The sequence below is a fragment of the Chrysochloris asiatica genome, unplaced genomic scaffold (assembly GCF_000296735.1).
Source record: "Chrysochloris asiatica unplaced genomic scaffold, ChrAsi1.0 scaffold00003, whole genome shotgun sequence".
NCBI classification, from domain to species: Eukaryota; Metazoa; Chordata; class Mammalia; order Afrosoricida; family Chrysochloridae; genus Chrysochloris; species Chrysochloris asiatica.
Window position 1 is genome coordinate 39,052,087 of NW_006408521.1, and position 22,278 is coordinate 39,074,364.

General features: G+C 36.4%; 1 protein-coding gene across 1 annotated transcript in view; it reads left to right on the plus strand.

Annotated features, from left to right (window-relative positions):
• Nucleotides 1-22,278, plus strand: part of SMC3 (structural maintenance of chromosomes 3) — a 54,583-nt gene that overhangs the window by 22,045 nt on the left and 10,260 nt on the right. Inside the window, exons 13-23 of the mRNA XM_006831335.1 lie at nt 2,288-2,501; nt 11,940-12,043; nt 12,184-12,283; nt 13,248-13,408; nt 13,776-13,917; nt 14,922-15,072; nt 16,927-17,079; nt 18,744-18,895; nt 19,987-20,145; nt 20,756-20,863; nt 21,343-21,451. Of these exons, the coding sequence (XP_006831398.1) occupies nt 2,288-2,501; nt 11,940-12,043; nt 12,184-12,283; nt 13,248-13,408; nt 13,776-13,917; nt 14,922-15,072; nt 16,927-17,079; nt 18,744-18,895; nt 19,987-20,145; nt 20,756-20,863; nt 21,343-21,451 (1,553 nt within the window). The remainder of the gene's footprint in view (nt 1-2,287; nt 2,502-11,939; nt 12,044-12,183; nt 12,284-13,247; nt 13,409-13,775; nt 13,918-14,921; nt 15,073-16,926; nt 17,080-18,743; nt 18,896-19,986; nt 20,146-20,755; nt 20,864-21,342; nt 21,452-22,278) is intronic.

Here is a 22,278-nt window from a genome sequence, read left to right on the forward strand (position 1 = left end):
AACAAGTCCTTACAGCAAGAATCATTCCCACCCCCTCCACACACAGAGTAGACAGGGATGGGCAACTTGGACATTGGCTACCCAAAATGAGGGGTGGGGGGCTACAAAGCAAGAAGTGTCTAGCTTACAAGTTTTCAAGAGGGAACCTAGTTCCAGAAGGCCTGGAGGAAGGTAGAATCTCCAGTGAGTAGTAGTCAATCTGTCTAGGTGGGGCTGATGCAATGAAGTGCAGACGGGTCTCTTGTGATACAATAGTGAATAATTGTTATCAGGACTGATTGTGATGGTTGGAAATGTAAAGGTAGATGTTTTATAGCAAGGAAGGGAGTGATTAACTTTTCAGTCTAGGAGCAGAGGTCCCTAGGACCATCAAGGGAGAAGAGCAGAGAGCGGGACCCTACTCAGAGAAGTAGTGATGTCTGAAATGGAGGCAGAGATGATGATGTGGAACAATGGAGCAGCTGGAGACTAGATCCAGAGAGGGAGAGCGACTGTGTGCTGAAGACCTGGGGGGTTCAGGGGAAGGATTGCAGGGTATACCCTATGGTTGGTTGATGATGCATGGAGGGGATTGTAGCCATGGCAATGAGACAATATACGATAGAATGAATGTAAAACTAATGTTCTCCCATGTAAACTATCACATAATTCACATTAAAACATTTAAGAAAAAAAAGTATGGACTGCTAAAAGAACAAACTAATCTGTGGTGGAAGAAGTACATTCAGAATGCTCCTTGAAATTCAGGATTGCCGCTTAGTTTCTCATACTTTGGACATATTGTCAGGACGTACCAGTCCCTGGAGACGGATATCATGTTTGGTGAAGAAGGAACATAGAAAAACATGAAGACACCCAGGAACTTGGTGGATTGGCACAGTGGCAGCAACAGTGGGCTCAAATGTAGCAACAATTGTGGGGTTGATGCAGGACCAGGCAGTGTTTTGTTAATGTAAAGTAGGGTCGCTGTGAGTCGATACATACTCAATGGCACATAACAACAACAGCGACAATTTGCTTTACCCAAATAACATGTTACTGTATATGCCATTTTGAGACCTTTTTTCATTCTATGCTATATTAACATGTTTTTGGAGTCCTGTTTTGGCGCTGCAGGTTAATGTGCTGGATTGCAAGATCAGTTTGAACATCTACAAGGTTGGTGGTTCAAGGACACTAGCCCTTCCTCTGGAACCCTGTACAGGGTTACTGTGAATCAGAACGAACTTGATGACACTAAAGTTCCTGAGATAATGGACACTAAAACTAAACAGTCTTAGATATATTTACTAACCTTGATGTGGTATGGGATCTGTGTAAAATTACAGTGTATGGATCATTCCAACTGATTCTAACTATAGTTTAATAATGTAACTTACTCAAAGGGACTATATCATATATAATGTTAAGTGACCTGTAGTCAGTTCCGATTCATAGCAGCATAGGGTTTCCAAGAAGCGGCTGGTGGATTTGAACCACTGACCTTGTGTACTTCATTGTATGTATTATTGTGGTTGTAAAGTGCCATCGAGTCGCTTCCAGATCATTGTGACCCACCCTAGGAAGAAGTGCAGCCAGAGTGCTCCTTGGAGGCCAGGATGGCCAAACTTTGTCTCTCATACTTAGGATATATTAGGAGGGCCAGTCGCTGGAGAAGGATATCATGTTTGGTAAGGTGGAGGGTCAGAGAAAAAGAGGAAGACCCCCCAGCTTGATGGATTGGCAAAGTGGCAGCATCAGTGGGCTCAAATGTGGCAACAATTGTGAGGTTGGCCCAGGTTCGGGCATTGTTTTCTTCTGTTGTGCATAAGGTCCCATGGAGTCAGTACTGACTCCGTGGTAGCTAACAACAACTACAATAGGATTTCCAAGGAGCAGTTGATGAGTTTGAGCAACCGTGGTTTCAAACTGACCTTGTGGTCCAATGCTTATCCTATAGTGCTACACCAGGACTTCATTATGTATAAGTTGGCTGTTGTTAAGTGCTGTGGTTGGTTCCTACTCATAGTGACCCTATATGGGGTTTCCAAGGAGCAGCTGGTGGTTTTGAACAGCTGACCTTGTGGTTCACAGTCCACTGCTGATCCTGCAGTGCTATATCAGAAGTTCCATATGTATGTATGTATAGAAATTGTTTTTTAATATATTATACTTACATTTTTCTCTTTAGAAAATTGTTTCTGTCATTTAAAAAATGACATGTACAGTTGAAATTATTGATTTCTACTAAACTTGATTATTTCCTATTTTGCTTTTTACTTGTTCTCTCTTTGCCTGTTTTGTATAGGTTGGCCCAAGCTACCCAGGAAAGAACTGATCTTTATGCAAAGCAGGGTCGAGGAAGTCAATTTACATCAAAAGAAGAAAGGGATAAGTGGATTAAAAAGGAACTCAAATCCTTAGATCAGGCCATTAATGACAAGAAAAGACAGATTGCTGCTATACATAAAGATTTGGAAGACACTGAGGCAAATAAAGAGAAAAATCTGGAACAGTATAATGTAAGAATTTTATAGCTACTCTGAAGTAATAAGCATCTTAAGTTTAATGCGCACTTTTATCTATTTCTTTAAATTTTATTTTGCACAGTTTATATACTACTTTAAAAATACACCTGGCAGGTACTTACTTAGAAAAATCCAGAGCAATTTAATGTTATACATGCCATAATTCTTTATTTTAAGAATATTTTTTGCATGTTAGTGTTCATATACAGTGAGTATATTTTTAAAAATATTTTTTGTGAATTGGTAGTATGTACCTGGTCTAACCTTAATTTCAACATATCGTATAAGTTTAAAATCTGATTTTACAGTAAGCTGTTAAAATTTTTACACTTTTGTATTTTAACATAGCTTTTTTTTTTGTCAATTTAATAACTTATTACATAATTTTTTGTTGTTAAAAATGGTGTTTTATAACTTCTAAGTGAATTAAACCTTATTACTATACATTCTAAGCTAGTGTTTCTTTAAAAATTAAAAGAAAATAAAACAGGTTGTAGGTTAAGAAAGGTTTCATATTTGGAATGTGAAATAGGGAATAATTGCTTTCTTAAATGGTATGTTGTTAAGTACTGTAGAGTTGATTCTGACCCATAGCGACCCTGTATAGGGTTTCCGAGGAGCAGCTGATGAGCTCGAACTGTCAACCTTGCAGTTCAAATGGCTTTGCAGTCTGGCTCATTAACCCACATCACCACACCAGGACTCCATGAGTGGGCTCTATATAAATGAGTAGAAAAAGTGTCACATAGGTATGAGGTGAGGGTATAATTATAATGCACATATCCAGAGAAACTACCCAAGTTAGTTAATGGCAGATCTCAAAAGTCCATTGAAAGCATAAGCTCTTTAAAATACATACGTACATTTATCTATGTTTAAGGTTTTTTGTTTTGTTTTGTTTTTGCATAATCACTTTTTTTCCTTTTAAGTTTTTATTGTGAATTGAGTGATAGTGTATATGGGAGGACATAGCTTTACATTTATCCTATCATATTTCATTTCATTGCAATGACTGTAATCGCCTCCATGCATCATCATTCAACAGCATTTGCTTCTATTCCCTCTGGATTTCTTTTTGGACGTTCACCAAAGCACTCAGGAATATATAATCATTCAAACAACCAAAGGGTATACCAGCAAGCCTCCCCCTCCACCCCCCCCCATCAGCTGCCAGCACATAACCCCTCTCCCTCCATGAGTCTAGAGTCCCCAGCCACTCCATCTCTCCACGTCATCATCTCTGACTCCATCTCTGGCTTTGCTTCTCTGGATAGGGTCCTGCACTCTGCTCTTCTCTCTTGATGGTCCCCGGATCCTCTACTCTTGGACTAAATGTTAAAAAATGTCTACATTTACATTTGTAGCAGTGGCAGTCAGTCCTGATAACAATTATTTACTATTAAACCACAAGAGTCTTAGCCCTATCTCCTTTTACCAGCCCCGTCTAATCAGGTTGGAAACCACTTAGTGGAGATTCTCCCTCCTCCCACACCCTCTGAAACTAAATTCCCTCTTGAAAACTTGAAGCTAGTTACTTCATGCCTTTTTTACTCCTCCCCCCCCCCCTCCATTTTAGGTAGCCAATGTCTTAAGTTGTCCATCCCTGTCAACCCTTTGTGCAGAGGGGGTGGGAAAGATCCTTGCTGTGAAGATTCATTCCCTCTTTTAAGCTACTACGTCCATAAGCATAGGTCAAGTTCATCAAATTGATGCGGATTACCCTTTTTCCTCTTCTTTCTTTCTCTAGTCGAGTTCTGATCATGCAGCCATTGAAGCTAGGTCAAATGGATATTATCTGTAAGTGTGGGTGTTCTTGTGCATCTCCCCTCACTTCATATCAGCTGGACACTTAACTCTCCACTCTAACCCTCTATGGCTGTGTCCCTGCCCATGTTCTCAGGAGTCCCCAGGTCTCACCACACTGCTGGCCATCCAGATCTCACTCCAGATTGATGGGAGTCTGTTGATCATGGTCAGACTCAGCCCACATCTTAATAGCTGCTTTTCCCCTACTTTCCCTCATCAGTAGATCAACACAGTCACCAGCAAGATTACATGCCTGCTCATGTATTCCCTTTAAGTTTCAGTCTTGGAAGGGGGTTTGCCCTGCAGGAACTTGATTGCTTGTCTTGATGGCTCCCCTGCAAACAACTTGGCTTATCTTGTAATAGTCAATCAGACTGCTGTTTTTTTATTTTTCCTGCTGGTCTTCTTTCAGGAAGTATCTTCAGTTCCTCTAGCTGCACCAGGCTGGTCTACTTGTCTTTTCAAGTGGAAATTTTCTCACCTCAGAAGATTCTGGGTGGGGGTCAGGATTACACCTAAGGTCTTATACACTACAAAGGCTACAAAGAAGGAAGCCTCTTTCACTGGGCAAGTTCTAGCCCCTTTTTTAGGTATTCTAATCAGTTATAAAGGAGCTTTGGAAGCGTAGTGGTTATCAATTGGGCTGCGAACCCCAAGGTCAGCAGTTCGAAACTACCAGCTGTTCCGCGGGAGAAAGATGGAAGCTTTCTGCTCCCGTAAAGATTTACAGCCTTGGAAACCCTGTACAGGGTCGTTATGAGTCGGAACCGACTCCACGCACATAACCAACCCAATCCGTTATAGACTGAAGACAGATTTACAAGCTTTCTATAGTGATGTTTCTGGCTATTCCTTTTTCTCCCCCTCAATTAGTAGGCAAGGGAAATCAAGATTCATAAGACAGTCAAGCATCTTAACATTATTTCCCCTCTTTTACCCATTCAGACTATGCCTCAATCCCTGTATCATAGAGCCCTGTTGTTCCAAGGTTGAGCATACATCACTATTTACCTCTGTCCCATTTAGCCCATGCAAACCTGCCTAAATGTTCTCCTATTTGCCTTGTTCTTCCATTTTCCTCTCTCTTGTGTGTTGCCCCCGCCAATACCTGAACTATTGTGTGTCTATTCTCTACCCTGTTTTCTACCTTCCGCTCCTTTCCCTCACCCACAACCCTGGTAACCAACAAAGACTTTTTTTCATTTTAGTGTGGTATTTTTTCTTAAGCTTTTACAATAATGGTCTTATGCAGTATTTCTCCTTTTGTGACTGATTAATTTCACTCAGCATAATGTCCTAAAGGGTCATCCATGTTATGCGGTGTCTTACATCTTCCTTGTTACTCTTCAAGGTAGCATAATATTCCATTGTATGGATGTACCAAAGCTTGTTTCTCCATTCTTCCATTGATGGGCACTTAACCTGCCTCCATCTTTTTGCTCTTGTAAATAGTGCTGCTATGAACATTGGTATGCATATATTTACTCATGTTATGTCTTGTATTTCTTGTGGATACATACCAAGTAGAGGGATTGCTGGATCATATGGTATGTCTATTTCCAACTTACTAAGGAAACACCATACTGTTTACCAGAGTGACTGAACCATTTTGCAATCCCACCAGCAATGTAGGAGGGTCCCAGTCTCTCCACATCCTTGCCAGCATTTTTTGTCCTCTACTTTTTTGAACTTTGCTCTTATTGCTTATGTGAGATGATATCTTACTGTTGTTTTGATTTGTATCTCTCTAATCATTAGACATTAGAGATATAAATCAAAACAACAATGAGATATCATCTCACAACAGCAATAACAGTAAAGTTCAAAAAAGTAGAGGACAGAAAATGTACAGGGTCACTATGGGTCGGAATTGACTCAACGGCGCTTAACAACAAGAACAATGGCTAATGATCGTGGACATTTCTTCTTGTTTGTTGGCTGTCCTAATGTTTTCCTTAAAGGAGCTCTGGTAGCGTAGTGGTTACGAATCGGGCTGTGAACCACAAGGTCAGCAGTTCAAAACTACCAGCGGTTCTGCGGGAGAAAGATGAGGCTGTCTGCTCCTGTAAAGATTTACAGCCTCGGAAACCCTGTTCAGGGTCACTGTGGGTCAGAACTGACTCGACAGCACTTAACAACAACAGTGTCTTCCTTGGTGAAGTGTTTGTTCATGTCCTGTGCCCATTTTATAATAGAGTTGTCTTTTTCTTGTAGAGGTGTTGTTGTTATTGTTGTTAAGTGCCGTCGAGTCGGTTCCAACCCATAGCAACCCTGTATAGGGTTTCCAAGGAGTAGCTGATGAGCTTGAACCACTGACCTTGTAGTTCAGACGGCTTTGCAGTCTGATGCATTAACCCACAGCGCCACACCAGGACTCCAGAGGTGTTGTAGTTTCCTATATATTTTAGAAATTAGTCCCTTGTTTTATGCATCGTTGCAAAAAAGTTTTTTCTATTCTGTGGGCTCCCTTTTTACTCTTTTGGTGAAGTCTTTTGATGCACATAAGTTTTTAATTTTTAGTATGTCCCAATGTCTATTTTGTCTTTTTTTGTTTGTGCAGTTTCACAATATTTGATAGTCTGTGTGTACCTTGTATTAGGGCCCTCATGTTTGTCTCTATTCATTGATGGACTTTATAATTCTGGGATTAAGTGTTTTATTTTAAAACAGGTAAGTATACATTCATTTCTCAATCTTTTGATATAGAGTCCAAATATTTCTTTTGAGTATGTGATTGTATGAACCACACAATAGTTTTCCTTAAAATTGGATGAGAAGGATCCAGGATTTAATCTAGAATTATGTGTTGAATTTAGTTGTAGTGTTTCTCTAATCTCTTATCTGGATCAGTTCCTTGGTCTTTCTTTGACATTTGTGACCTTGCTATGACATTTTAAATTATTATAATGTTACTTACTATAAAGTATGCATTGTATGTAAAATGTATTCATTTGTATATAATGTATTGTATTTCTCCTTAGTCTTTTATATTTGGTGTGCCCCTTTAATTACATTTTTAGTTAAATTTGAGTATTTTCCAAACCTTAATCAGGTTTTTAATGAAAGAAATCTTTCCTTTATATTCAGATTCTCAGTTTATATGCTAGTTACTCAAATGACAAAACTATTGTTAAGTGATATCCAGTCAGTTCCAACTCTCAAAGTGACCTGATAAAGGGTTTCCAAGGAACAGCTAGCAGGTTTGAACTGTTGATTTTTTGTTTTGCAGTCCAACAGCAGTGAGGTTAGCCCAGGATCAGGCAGTGTTTCGTTCTGCTGTGCATAGGTCTCTGTGAATCGGTACTGACTCGATGACATCTAACAACAACAATTTATCCTACAGTGCCACACCAGGATTCCAGCATAAAACTAGCAAAACAGTATTCAGGAACAAGAGTGATACATAGTAGCCTTCTGGTCTTGAGAATCCAGTGTGCTTTGTTGTTTTTAAGTGCTGTCAATCCAGTCAGTTCAGACTATTAGAGAACCTGTATCCTGTATAGGGTTTCTGACGAACAGCCGGTGGGTGTGTTCTGCCAATTTTGGGGTTAGCGATCCTACAGTATAGTATATGCCACACCAGGAGTCCATTTTAGTCGGAATCTTTTATGAAGAGAATGAAAAACACCGGTGAAACAGGTATTCAGTTAATGTAGAAATCAGTTCATATATTATGATGCTGTGGGTTAATGCAACTGGCCTACAAAGTTGGTTTGAACCACAGTGTCCATGGTTCAATCTCACCAGTCAGTCCTAGGAAATCCATACAGGGTTGGCATAGTACAGAACCTACTCAACGACATTTAACAACAACAACTTGTCCTTTATTGAAATAAAATGATTTTATTTTGAGTTCATGAAAACATCAGCTAGTTGATCTCCACATTTATCTTGTGTATCATGTAAAGCAAGATACTGATTTAGTCCTTGATGATCCACCCATCTCTTAAGAGTGTTTGGTAACTAATATCTATGTGATAACTAGTAACTATTTTCTAAATGAATAAGTGTCAGTATCCCTTAAACTTTAGTCAAAGAGGATATTTATTTTTTTCAATTCAGTGTACAAGTAGGCTTCCAAAAGTTTGTGGAAAAATGGAATTAAATGGATTTTTTCCTAGAACATTTTGAATCTGCCTTGCATGTATATAGTTTATTAGCTATCTTTTAAGAAACAGTGCCTTACTTTCTTAGAAATTCTGCCTCTTGAATATATTAAATTATCATTTTATATCTAAGAATATATTCATTGTACTTAGATGTAAGATGATAATCTAAAATATGTGTTGTATTCTGTTCATGTGTATAGAGGGGCAGTCTGAAAATTATGCATTGCAGTGTTTTGAGAACTTTATGGATGTGTTTTCTAAAATTTTGGGGTGCCAGGGCACATAACAACTAAATATAAGTGGTAAATTTGAAACCATTAATGAGCAAATTCATTTCATTTTAGTAGTATTTTCTAGAATAATTCATTTTATAGACTGTACTTAGGTGGTGTATACTTTAAATAAAAGATTGTTGAAATTGGATTTTTTTAAAAAAATGCTAGTTTTTTAAAAGCTAAATGCAAATACTAGCTTTATCAGTAGATACTATTAATCATATGAAGATACACTAAAAGCATTTCAAATTTTAAAAAATCACAATACTCTTAAAGCAAGACACAAATTCTATAGATTTTTGTTTTAATAGGTATGGCAGGTATGAAAGTGCAGCCAGACACCGGGGAGTAATCATGTGCCTCTGATTAGATACTACGTATATCCTCTTTTTACATTGAACATGTTCTAAAGTAAGCAGTGTCCTTAGAATTTATCTTGTAGAAACTCTCATTCTACAAATAAGAAAATTGAGATCCAGATAGCATGACTTTATGAACAATATAAAACTATTAGATAATTAATGTTAAAGTTGAGAATCCAACATAATTTGAAATTTGTAAACATCAATTTTAATTTCTATAAAAATTTATGTAGAAAGTGTAATAAATAAAATTAATTACTATTTTTAAAGAAACAGCAACAACCATGGATATTGCATAATGCAGGATTAACTACAGTAATTGCTGCACATCAGATTTGTTTACTGAGAAAACAAAGATATAAGAACAGGCTTCAGATGACATCAATGCCTGCTTTCTGAAACTTTAAAATCAAGTTATTAATGACTTCTTAAACTCAAGAACAGTAATGACCTTCCTAGTAACTTTCATACGAATTCCCTATGATGACTGCTGGTGTCACCACTAGCAGTAGGGAATGGCAGTAACTCTCCAGCACCTGAATCCTGACTGCAAGGAAGACAGGCTGTGTGTGAGAGTGAGCATGTCAAAGTTAAGTAAATGGAAGTATTAGGAAAACTGCAGAATTATGAAGTATCATCAGGGCAAAAGGTCTCATTTAGGGAAGGAATTGTTGTTAGGTGCTGTCAAGTCAGTTTCGACTCATAGAGATCCTATGCACAACAGAACGAAGCGCTGCAGGATCCTGCCCCATCCTCACAATTGTTGATAGATTTGAGCCCATTGCTACTGCCACTATGTTAATCCATCTCTCTTTAAGGGTCTTCTCAATTTTATGCTGACCCTGCACTTTCTTCATCAAGCACGGTATCCTTCTCCAGGGGCTGGTCCCTGCTGATAACATGTCCAAAGTATGAGAGATAAGTCTTGCTATCCTAGCTTCTAATGGAACATTCTGACTGTACTTCTTCGAACAGATTGGTTTGTTCTTCTGGCAGTTCATGGTACTGCTAATATTCTCCAGCACTATAATTCAAATGCATCAATTCTTTTACAGTATTATTCATTGTCCAACTTTCACATGCACATGAAGTTAGTGAAAATTACAGAGCTTAATTAAGGCATCATCTTACTCTTCAAACTGGTCTCTTTGCTCCTGAACACTTTAAAGAGGCCTTATGCAGCAGATTTGCCTATCTTTTATTTTGTTATGTTATTTATTGGTCCAGCTGTGAGGATTTTTGTTTTCTTTACATTGAAGTATAATCCATACTGAAGACTGTGGTCTTTGATCTTCATCAGTGAGTATTGAAAGTCATCTTAAGCAAGATTGTGCCATCTGCATATAGAAGGTTAATGAGTCTTCTAATCTTGATATAACATTCTTCATATAATTCAATTTAGTAAACGTTGTTATTAAAGTGCCTGGAGTTGGTTCCAACTGATAGCAACCCTGTATGGTGTTTCTGAGGAGCAGCTGATGGGTTTAAGCCACCAACCTTTTGGTTAGCCATCTAGTGCTTATCCTACAGCACCACACCAGCATAAAGATTGAATAAGCATGATGAAAGGGTACAAACCTGGCACATATCTTTACTGATTTTAAACCATTCAGTATCCCCTGATTCTTTGCTGATAACTGCCACTTGGTCTGTGTAGTTTCCTCATGAGCACAATTAAGTGTTCTGGAATTCTATTCTTGACAGTGGTATCCATCATTTGTTAGGATCCACACAGTTGAATACCTTTGCATAATTAATAAAGCACAAGTAAAAATCTCCCTGATACCTGCTTTCAGCCAATATTCATCTGACAGCAGCAATGGTAGTTCTCTATGTCCTCTTCTGAATCTGGCTTCACTTTATGGCAGTTCTCTGTCAATATACTGTTGCAACTGTTTCTGAATTGTCTTTAGCAAAATTTTAGTTGTGTATTATATTAATGACACTCAATGGTTTCCACATTCTGTTGGGTAACCTTTACTTGGAGTAGGCACAAAGACGAAAGTCCTCCCAATCAGTTGGCCAGGGTAACTATCTTCTAAATTTCTTGGTGTAGATGAGTGAGTGCCTCCAGAATGGTATCAGTTTGTTGAAAGATTTCAATTTGTATTTCATCAATGCCTGGAGCCTTCTTCACCAGTGTCTTCAGTGCAGCTTGGACTTTTTCTTCCTTCAGTATCATTGGTTCTTGATCATATTGGACCTGTTGAAATATTGTGCCTCTTGAAATGGTTGAACATTGAGCAACCATTTCTGTTTTGTGCAGTGAGTTGATTTTTTCCATTTTATTTTTCTTTATTTTTTTAGCATTCAACACATTTTCCACTTTGTTTCATATCAATGATTGCAATCCCCTCTCTGCAACGACAGCTATCCTACTTTGTCTTTTCGGCTCCCCATTTAAATTTTCTATTTCATAATTAACTAAGAAAAAATACTTTATGTATTCTTAACAAAACAATAAATAAGTACTCATTTAAATGTCCAAAGGGTACATTTCTCCCAAGCAGCCTTCTGCCTGCAGTACACAGCTTTTCTCAGTCCATTGGCCTAGAGACCGTAACTGCCCTGTCTCTCCATGCCACTGCCTTGGCCACTGTCTTTGCTGTCGCTGCTTTTCTAGGTAGGGATTGAAATTGGAATTTTAAAACTTTATTGAAGTAGATTGACATGTAAAAACTTGCTCGTATTTAGTGAATATTATCTTATAAACTTTGACATTTCCATAATTAATGAATATGCTTCTAGTAATCTTTCTCTCGGTCTCTGTCTCTCCCTCTCCTGCCTCCTTTTCCAAGGCAACTATTAATCTGTTTCTGTCATTATTGGTTATTTTTTATGCAATTAAATTTTAAATTTGAATTATTTTTATTTCCATAGAAATTGGATCAGGATCTTAATGAAGTCAAAGCTCGAGTAGAAGAACTGGACCGAAAATACTATGAAGTAAAAAACAAGAAAGATGAATTACAAAGTGAAAGAAAGTTAGTATAGATCAATGGCTGTTACACAGTATTTGTTTTATAAATGTACTGTTCAAGTTTCATTTCAGTATTTTAAACTATATATTGTTAGTGCATCTTCTAGACTTTTAAAATTAAAGGCGTTGATTTTCGTTGACTAGTTACTTGTGGAGAGAAGAGAATGCAGAACAGCAAGCTCTTGCTGCTAAAAGAGAAGATCTTGAAAAGAAGCAGCAACTTCTTAGAGCGGCAACAGGAAAGGTGGGCAGGTTCTTTTCATTACCTCAGTTTGCAGTGAGTCATTGAGTTAGTCATTATTAGACAAGAATTGATTTGTTTTCAAGCTGTGGGTCATTTTTTCTGGGTTCTAAATAGTAGAGTAGATTGCAGATTATTTATTCTATAAATATGCAACAGTAAGGATTGTAAACAGCTTACTACCAGTCTCAGTACTTTTAGTGATACCAGCTTGGATTTTTCGATGAGTGATTATGGTGATTATATGCCACTTTGTCAGTTCTGAGACCTAGCATCCTTGTATAGGGTTTTTGAGACTATAAATCTTTAAGGGAGCAGAAAGCCTCATCTTTTTCATGAGGAGCAATTGGTATAGTTGAACTGCTGACCTTGTGGTTAGCAGCCCTGTTAATAATCCACTATGTTACCAGGGCTCCTTTTTAGATGAACATTGTTTACTAAATGGCATTGAGTTGGGTCTGACTCATAGCTACCCTGTACAGGGTTTCTGAAGAGTTGCTGGTGAGTTTGAACCGCTGACTTTTTGGTTCAAACTGACCTTGTAGTTTAATTCTTATCCTACCTTGCCACACCAGGAGTCCTTTTAGATGAATGGCAACGACTGTGTGATGAATGTTGTTGTTAAGTGCCGTTGAGTTGATTCCGACTCATAGCGACCCTGTATAGGGTTTCCAAGGAGCTGCTGGTGAGATTTTTTTCAGTCTGACGCATTAGCCCACAGCGCCACACCAGGACTCTTGTGTGATGAATAGTCCCTTTTCATGCTAGTGTTATAGAACAGAACCTGTAACATAAGGCGTTGCAGGTAGTTGGCATATTTCAAGGGGTTATGTTGATGTATTGGGGAGGATGTTTAATCTCATATTTTTTATTGTATAATATAGTAGACACATTTGTTTTTACCAGGAGCACTGTCATTTGGCAGTACTATTTTAATATTTTTTTAAAATCTCTAACAATTCAATAGGCCATATTAAATGGAATAGACAGCATAAACAAAGTGCTGGACCACTTTCGTCGAAAAGGAATAAACCAACATGTTCAAAATGGGTATCATGGCATAGTGATGAATAACTTTGAATGTGAGCCAGCTTTCTACACATGTGTGGAAGTCACTGCTGGAAACAGGTGACATGTTTTTGATTGTCATTTAGAATGTTTAGAGGACGGGGGGTGCATAAGGATAACTAGCTTCAGAAACAGCTTTCTGTAGTTTTAGTACAGTATGTCTTCCATTATCTTCTTATATCCTTGGTTCTTTATTTAATCTCCTATTAGGTTGTAGGTGCTAAGTGTTCCTAATTATAGAAGTAAACCTTTCCCTTTTGGGACTTACTTTTCTCTACTCACATCCTCCACTTAGGAATTTTCTAAATAGTTTGTTTTTGTGATACAAGTTGGGTTGCATAAGAATAAATGAATTGTCTAATATGTAAATGTTTATACCACTTTCAAGTCTTAACAATAAAGATGTATCTTATTCTGTTTGTGTTAGGTTATTTTATCATATTGTTGATTCAGACGAAGTCAGTACGAAGATTTTAATGGAATTTAATAAAATGAATCTGCCTGGAGAAGTAACTTTCCTGCCTCTCAACAAGTTGGATGTCAGGGATACTGCATATCCTGAAACCAATGTAAGTTGCTGTGTGTTAAGGTCTGTTTCTGTCAGTACGTTGCCCTTTCTCATTAGTTTGTTTAGCACTTGCTAGTGCCAAACGCTATCCATTGGGATACAGTGGTCAGTGAGAGAAACATGCCCTGCTTTCAAGGAGAAACCCTGTGAAACTATGTAGTACTTTAAATAGAACCATGAGATGAGGAACTCAAAGGTCCAGCCTTTTTCTACTTTCAAATCTACAAATGACCTTTGAAGTTTTAGAGAGTGAAAAAATGAGCTTCACAAATTTATAAATGAAGCAAGATATAAACGAATACATGTCGTGTTACACTGAAACTAATTTTATAAATGAAACTAAGTATAGGTGATAAAATTAGAAAGAAACAGAAGGAAATACAGAAGGAAATGGTTGTAACAAAACCCATATAATAGTGATGGTATCAAGTCAGTAGCTACTGTAGGTGACCTCTGTGACCAGGAAAGTGCTCTTGGGCTGTCAGTGGTGGTCAGTTTCTTATCCTGCAAGGTGGTTATGTTGGTGATCTCTTTTATAATGATTAATTAAGCTTACCATGTATTTATTGCATTTTTCTGTGTGTTATAGTGCATGATTTTTTAAAAAAGTTTTACAAATCAAGTAGTTTTAGGAGAAAAGGGAGAATAATACTTAATTTAGATTGGTATAATTCATAAAATTAAAATATGTGATATACAAGATCCTAAGTATTTCACATATATTAAATCAGTTGGAGTTCGTAACACTACAAGGAAGGTTATTATCTCACTCTTGTGATTGATATCTAGGGAAGTGGGAAGCAACTTGCCCAGAGCACACCTCAACTCTTAACCCTGTATTATTGAAACCTTGATGATTACCAGGCTATTTCACTGGAATGATCCTTCTAAATTCTTCAGTATAAGCACTAATAATATAAAGACGTATGTTTATTTGTAATTCATATTCTAATAACATTATTATTACTTTTAATATTTGCTTGCTGACAAAACATGTGTCTTTAGGATGCCATTCCTATGATCAGTAAACTGAGGTACAACCCCAGATTTGACAAAGCTTTCAAACATGTGTTTGGAAAAACACTCATTTGTCGTAGCATGGAAGTTTCAACCCAGCTGGCCCGGGCTTTCACTATGGACTGCATTACTCTGGAAGGTTGGTATGAGTCATTTTTAGCTTTGAATAAAGAAATATTAATAAATTGAACACGTGATATTTCTGATGAGTAAATCTTCTATAGTATAGCTAAGTCATGTTAGTTTAAGAGTCTCTTAGTAAGTTGCAGTTTAACACTTTACATTTAAAATGTCCCTGTGTATCTCCTAAGAATTAGGACTTTCTATGTAACCACAGTATCATTGTTATATCTAAGATTTTTTTTCCCCCATAGGAAAAGTGGATTTTAAGTTGTTTTTTTTTTTTTTAAGTATGTATGTTTTCTCTAATCTTTTCATTTCTCCTTAACCAACTTTAATAATGCTTCTATGTCCCAACATTCCATTACATCATCTTTAAGTTTCAGTACTTCATGTTGCTAGATCCAGTGGCCAAATCTCAGCTGTGATTTTATTGGCTTATTAACATCTCATAAAGTTGACCCAGCGAAATGCATACTTCCCTAGTGTTAATATTTTACTGTGTTTTTGGTGAAAGTTTATACAATAAATTAGGTTTTCAAATAACAGTTTCTATACAAATTATTCAGTGATAATAGTTAGATTTTAATGTGTCAACTTTCTCATTGATTACATTCTGGTTGTTCCATTTCTAGAGCTCTAAAGTTTCACTTCCCCTTCTCATCTTCACTTTAGAGTAATTGTTGACCTTTTGGTCTCATCTTTTGGTCTCATATTGTTGTTTAGGATTTTTTTTTTTAATGGAGCGCTGCACTTAGGGTAGTATCCTTTCTTTTGTGTGCCAGTCTATTATATTTTGCTTAAAGGTGACCTCAGATAATTTCTACTTAAGTTTTAATGCTATCCTAGAGTAATAGTTTTAGGCACTCTTGTGTCTCACTTGGTCCAGTAAGTCTGAGATCTGTTCATGTTTTTCACCTGTTTTATCAGAGTCCATCTGTAGTGGCCCTGCTCATATCTGTCCATACTGGCAACCAAGTACTATCTGGTTCCTTGGTTTTGTGTAGTCTGTTAGTCTTCTAGACTACTTTCGTCTCTGAGACTTTGATGTTTATTTCATTCTCTTTGGCTCCTAACAAATAGAGACCACTGGTTTGTCTTAGATAACTGTTAGCGATATTCTAAGACCCCAGACACAATTCACCTCATTAGGATGCAGGACATGAACTTTGTGAAATGTATTTTACCAGTTGACTGTTTTTCTTTGAGACTAAAGTTCTAGGCCCTAAAACCCAGAAAACCAATCTTGTAACGTAGTTGATTATGTCCGGGAAGCACTTAAATTAAGCATTGAAGAAGTGTCCAAACTCAAATTTTGTTTTCCCAAAATGTTTTTCTATGTCTGGTCAAGGATGTGTTCATGTGTTTTCTTTTTAGATTCTTTTAATATAGGGTATGTCCCCCTCTTCCATGACTTTCCAGGTAGAATTTTCTTATAGAATGGGATTTGTATTATTTTGTCATGATTAAATTGAGTCCTAGTGTAGTGCTATAGGATAGTATTGGACTGATAACCACAAAGTTGGCAGTTCAAACGTATAAGGAGCTCCTCAGAAACCCTATACAGAGTCGCTTTGAGTCAGAATTGACTCGTTGGCACTTAATAGACTTAGGTTTGACATTCTTGGCATGGATAGTACATGTTTGATGTGCATATTACTGCATCATATAATGTCTGTCTCACTTTGAGTGTTGCGAAGTTTGATCACTAGCAGATCTCTCAGTTAAAAAAGTACAGTTATCTTTAGTAATAAGTAGTTACTGTTAAGCAGTTACAGCATAGATTAAGTAATTATAAGTATTACTGAGTAAAGAATTTGTTTTTCGGAATCACTACATTTCTTACATGTATTTTTGTTTTGTTTTTGAATAGGTGACCAAGTTAGTCACCGGGGTGCTCTAACTGGAGGTTATTATGACACAAGGAAATCTAGGCTTGAATTACAAAAAGATGTTAGAAAAGCAGAAGAAGAGCTAGGTGAACTTGAAGCAAAGCTCAATGAAAACCTGCGTAGAAATATTGAAAATATCTTTTTGTCTTGTGCTTAATGACATGTACTGTGGGGAAAGGACTGTGTTTGATTGATCTTTTGCTTCTTAAGTAGGTTTTCTCATTTTCAGTGGAGAGATTTTTCCATGTGTTTCATATTAGCTTTTTTTTTTTCTTCAACTAATCACTGTTTGACTTCTAAAGACTATGGGGGATAAAACAAAACATTTTAATACTGACTGTTTGCTTAGCTGTTTGTTAAATAGCAAATACTAGTGAGTCTACTTTTTGGAGAAAAGAACCTAAGGAACAAAGAACTTTTGAGTAAGTGGGTTTTATCTATTATTTTTTATCTATTGATTTTGAGTAAGTGGGTTTTATCTATTGATTTTACTAAAAAACCTACTGCTATTCAGGCAGTCTGACTCATAGACAGAGTAGAATTGTTCCTTCGGATTTTTGAGGCTGTAAATGTTTATGGGAGCAGTTGGCAGCCCAGTGCCTCACTGACAGAGCCACCATTTCCTTTTATAAATTCCTCTTGTTGTTGTTGTTGTTAAGTGCTGTGGAGTCAGTTTTAACTCATAGCGATCCTGTACAGGGTTTCCAAGGATGTAAATCTTTATGGGAGCAGAAAGCCTCATCTTTCTCCCACGTAACAGCTGGTAGTTTCGAACTACTGACCTTGAGGTTCACAGCCCAATTCGTAACCACTACACTTCCAGAGCTCCTTATAAATTCCTCTAGGCACCATAAAATTCTTCCAGCTTCTCTAATCATTATCCAATTCTAAAATAGCTTATACATTTCAGATAATGTTGTTAGAGCAGCAGGATCGCTTCTTCTGGTATAAAACTCTGTCTTAGTTATGTATTGCCATGTTAGGTATTAAAACTGAGAAATTTAAAAATATTTAATTTATTAATAAGTAATAACCACACACCATTGCATGTTAATGTACATGTTTTTTAATGAAAAGTATTTCTAAATCTAGCATTTAGTAACAAGAATGACATTACCTTACATTTATATAAATTCAGAATGTCTGGTTTAAAAAACAACTGATTCTGAATCATCTATTTCTGTAATCTCATATGACACAGTGAGTTTGTTGTTGTTGAGAGTACACAGAAAAATATATACCAATTCAGTTTTTCATGTGCCATGTAATGATGTTGATATGACACTTTGTTTAGAAGAAAATCTGCCCATATACAGGTACAGCAAAGATGGCTGCCAAACTTTTACAGGGTTGCTATGAGTCAGAACCAACTTCATGGAATTAAAAACAACAACATAATATCATAAGCATAATTGATTATGTAATTGATTTTTTTTTTGGATGAAAAGATATAAAACTATATATACTATTGGATTTTATTTGGCTTCTTTCAAGGTTTCCCAATAATGTTTTGTATAAATAATAGTAAATGAATGTCCATGTTTTGGGAGTGAACTGATGGGGATGAAATATTTTAAGCTTCTCTTACAATTAAACTGTTTAGTCTGATACTTAATTCACTGTGATTCTCTATGAGTCTAAACCAACTCGACAGCATTTAACGACAGTGATCCACAAAAATGAGGAAATAACTGTTGTTTAGGAGTAAAATTGAGGGGATAAATATGTTTATAAAGATTTAAGAGAATTCAAAGCATATATTTATAACCTGGAGAGAATTTTCCTTAGCACTGTGTATGGATTAATAATGAAATTGATCAATTAATGAACCAAATGCAGCAAATAGAAACCCAGCAAAGAAAATTTAAAGCATCACGAGATAGTATATTATCAGAAATGAAGATGCTGAAAGAGAAGAGGCAGCAGTCAGAGAAAACCTTTATGCCTAAGGTTCGTAAGTATGCATTCTGTTTGTAGTTTTAATTGTATAGAATTAAAGTAGATCATATATATAGGTTATGCTTGGGTTTCACATGTTTCATTTTTGTTCAAATGAACACTTATGGAAATACCTATTTCTGTCTATACCATATTTATACCCCCTGGGTATAAATTCTTTTGTTTGTCTATTGAAATATACATTCATATTTCAATGGACAAACAAGCATTTGAGATATTGCTTAATAATAGTACTGTCGGTTAATCATTATTTAATTTTGTCATTAACTGGTTTTATCTGTAAAACACTATTTGCAGAGTTATTTGAATACTTTATTACATTTTGTCCAGATTGTATTACAGTGCACAGAAGGCAAACTCAGTTACTGATAATGCATATTGGTCTGATAAACTTGAAGAATTGACCCAAAACTTACATTGTTGTTGTTGTTGATAAGTACCATGGACTCATAGTGACCCTGCACAGGGTTTCCGGGGCTGTAAATCTTTACGGGAGCAGAAAGCCTCATCTTTCTCCCACGGAACTACTGGAAGTTTCAAACTGCCGACCTTGAGGTTAACAGCCCGATTCGTAACCACTAGTGCATTAAAAAACAAAACAAAAGCAAAAACTTGTTGCCATTGAGTACATAGCAACTGTACATGATAGAGTTGAGCTGCCCAGTAGGGTTTCCAAGGCTCTGGATCTTTATGGAAGCTGACTGACACGTTTTTCTCCTGTAGAGCAGCTAATAGGTGTGAACCACTGAACTGCTTCCTCCAAAATGGATGAATAGTAAAGGAATTATTAGTAAAAGCAACGTATCCACTATTTTTCTACATTAATAATATCTCATAACGTTTTATTTTTGTTCTTAGAAATGAGCTTGAAGACTTATTTTATGTAGTTTAATCATGAGATATGATCCTTATTGGTACCTAGTCCTAAGCGTCAGTTTTGATGGTTATCTAATATTTGAATTGATACTATTATTTATTTTACTCACTCTAATATTACATTTAGATTGTTATTGAATGTTTGATTATTGGAGCTAGTACAGTGACTAATACCTTTGTTAATAAATGGATAATCTGTCATATAGCAACGTAGCTTACAAAGTTTGGAGGCAAGTTTGCATGCCATGGAATCCACCAGAGAATCATTAAAAGCAGAATTGGGAACAGATTTGCTTTCTCAACTTAGTCTGGAAGATCAGAAGAGAGTAGATGCACTGAATGATGAAATTCGTCAACTTCAGCAGGCAAGTGCAATTAACAAGGAAAAACTTCCATTGATAATAGATTTCAGTGTTTTTCTGAACTGTTTCAGATGTGTTAAGATTATAAGAAATCTTTATTTTCTTCCATTTTACTTAATTCACACCATTAGTAAATGTGAGCTGTTAGCTTTGTTACGTTTATTTATCGGAACACCTTTATGTATTTAATAACTTTATCTTGATTAATCATTTCAGTAACATTTTGGTTTTGCATGCCAAGATGTAAATAACCAACACTGAGTCCAAAAAGCAAGAAAAGACTAATTTTAGTTGGGAGTGTGCCTTATAAAAAGAAGTAGGCATAAAACCTAGGAAGCATTTTGAATATAAAAGAAAATGAATATATGAAAGAGAAAATGAAGAAAGTATAGGGTTTTTAGAAAAGTGTAAGAGCCCATTTCAGCACTTAGGTTGTTGTTATGTCCTATCAAGTCAGCTGGTGGGTTTGAGCTGCTAGCTGTGTAGTTAGCAGTCAGGTACTTATCCTACAGTACCACACCAGAACTCCTTCAGCACATATGAACACTAATAATGGGGTGATAATTTTTGCTCAATGTGGACAACTAATTTTTTTCCTTCTTCATAATTCTAGGAAAACAGACAATTACTGAATGAGAGAATTAAATTAGAAGGTATTATTACTCGAGTAGAGACATATCTCAATGAGAATCTGAGAAAACGCTTAGATCAAGTAGAACAGGTATGTTGTCTGAGGATTTCTTGATGACAATACCTATTGAAAATGGTTGCTGTATGAGAGTCTCTGATCCAGAGCATGGCTTTGGGAGTCAAAGACTAGAAATCTTAACTATCTGCTCTGCTGTTGAGTTCTAGCATGCCATCTGAGGCAATTTCAATATTTCTAAGCCTCAGTTTCCTTAAGTAATCATAATACTACCTGTTTTGTATAATTGCTATTCTGGTACATTGTAGATGCTCAGTAAATGCTTGTATTTTCTCAGTGATAGTCATTCTGGCTGCGAAATTTTCTAATAATTACATTTCTTATCCTCCTAATGAATCCTTTAAGTATTTGTAATTACATGAAGTATATTGGTTTTTTTCCCATATACCCAAATATAACAACTGTATGAACTGTTGGCAGTCTTAACATTTTGAAAATAATAAAATTTCTGTTTTATGGTTTAATACTTATAGTAAGTTCTTTTCGTGTTGAAGGAACTTAATGAACTGCGAGAGACTGAAGGGGGTACTGTTCTCACTGCTACAACCTCAGAACTTGAAGCCATCAATAAAAGAGTGAAAGATACTATGGCAAGATCAGAAGGTGAATTTTTTTCAGTAAATGTTTTGAGTATTTAATTAAATTTAGCTTATTCATTTTATGAAATTATTTAATGTGAAATGAATTTTCCAAACAGGCAGAAGCATGTAGTAGTGATTTTCTATCATCACTAACAGTTTGTGGTAAATATAGAGTTGTGTGTGTTGGTTATAAATATTAACCTTAGTTGTGTTGAAATGTTTGTCACAATTTTATTAGACCATAAATTATTCATTTTATGTACTTTAAATTCCTACAAAAGTTTGAAATAGCTGAATCAAGTTTCATATTTCCTAGTGCTGAGAGAAAAATTTTGGTTTCTTATAAATATGTTATTAAGTACTGTTGAGTAGGTTCCGACTCATAACAACCGTAGGGTTTCCAAGGAGCAGCTAGTTGGTTTGAGCCACCGACCTTGTGATCCAGTGCACTATCCTGCAATGCTACACCAGGATTCCTTTTACAAATATAAGAAACATTAAATAATGAAAATTAAAGACTTAGTATTTTTCATGTACACTTAATTATTCAGAAACCCTAAGCAGAGTCGCTGTAAGTTGGAAATGATCGACAACACTTAACAGCAACAACACCTCCTAATTATATCATAAATTTTCAGAGTAAAATTTAAGCACTGGGAGAGAACAAACAAGATGGCGGATCGGGTGGACATATAGCAGAGAGCTCCGCCAACAACACAGAATACCCAACCAAGCAGGTTCAGGGGATGGTCCCAGAACTCTCAACCACATATAAAGGAATACTTAGAAGGCTCGCAGCTGGGGGAATTTGTGGCAGAAGCAAGAAATCTATTGCTTTCTAGTTCGGGA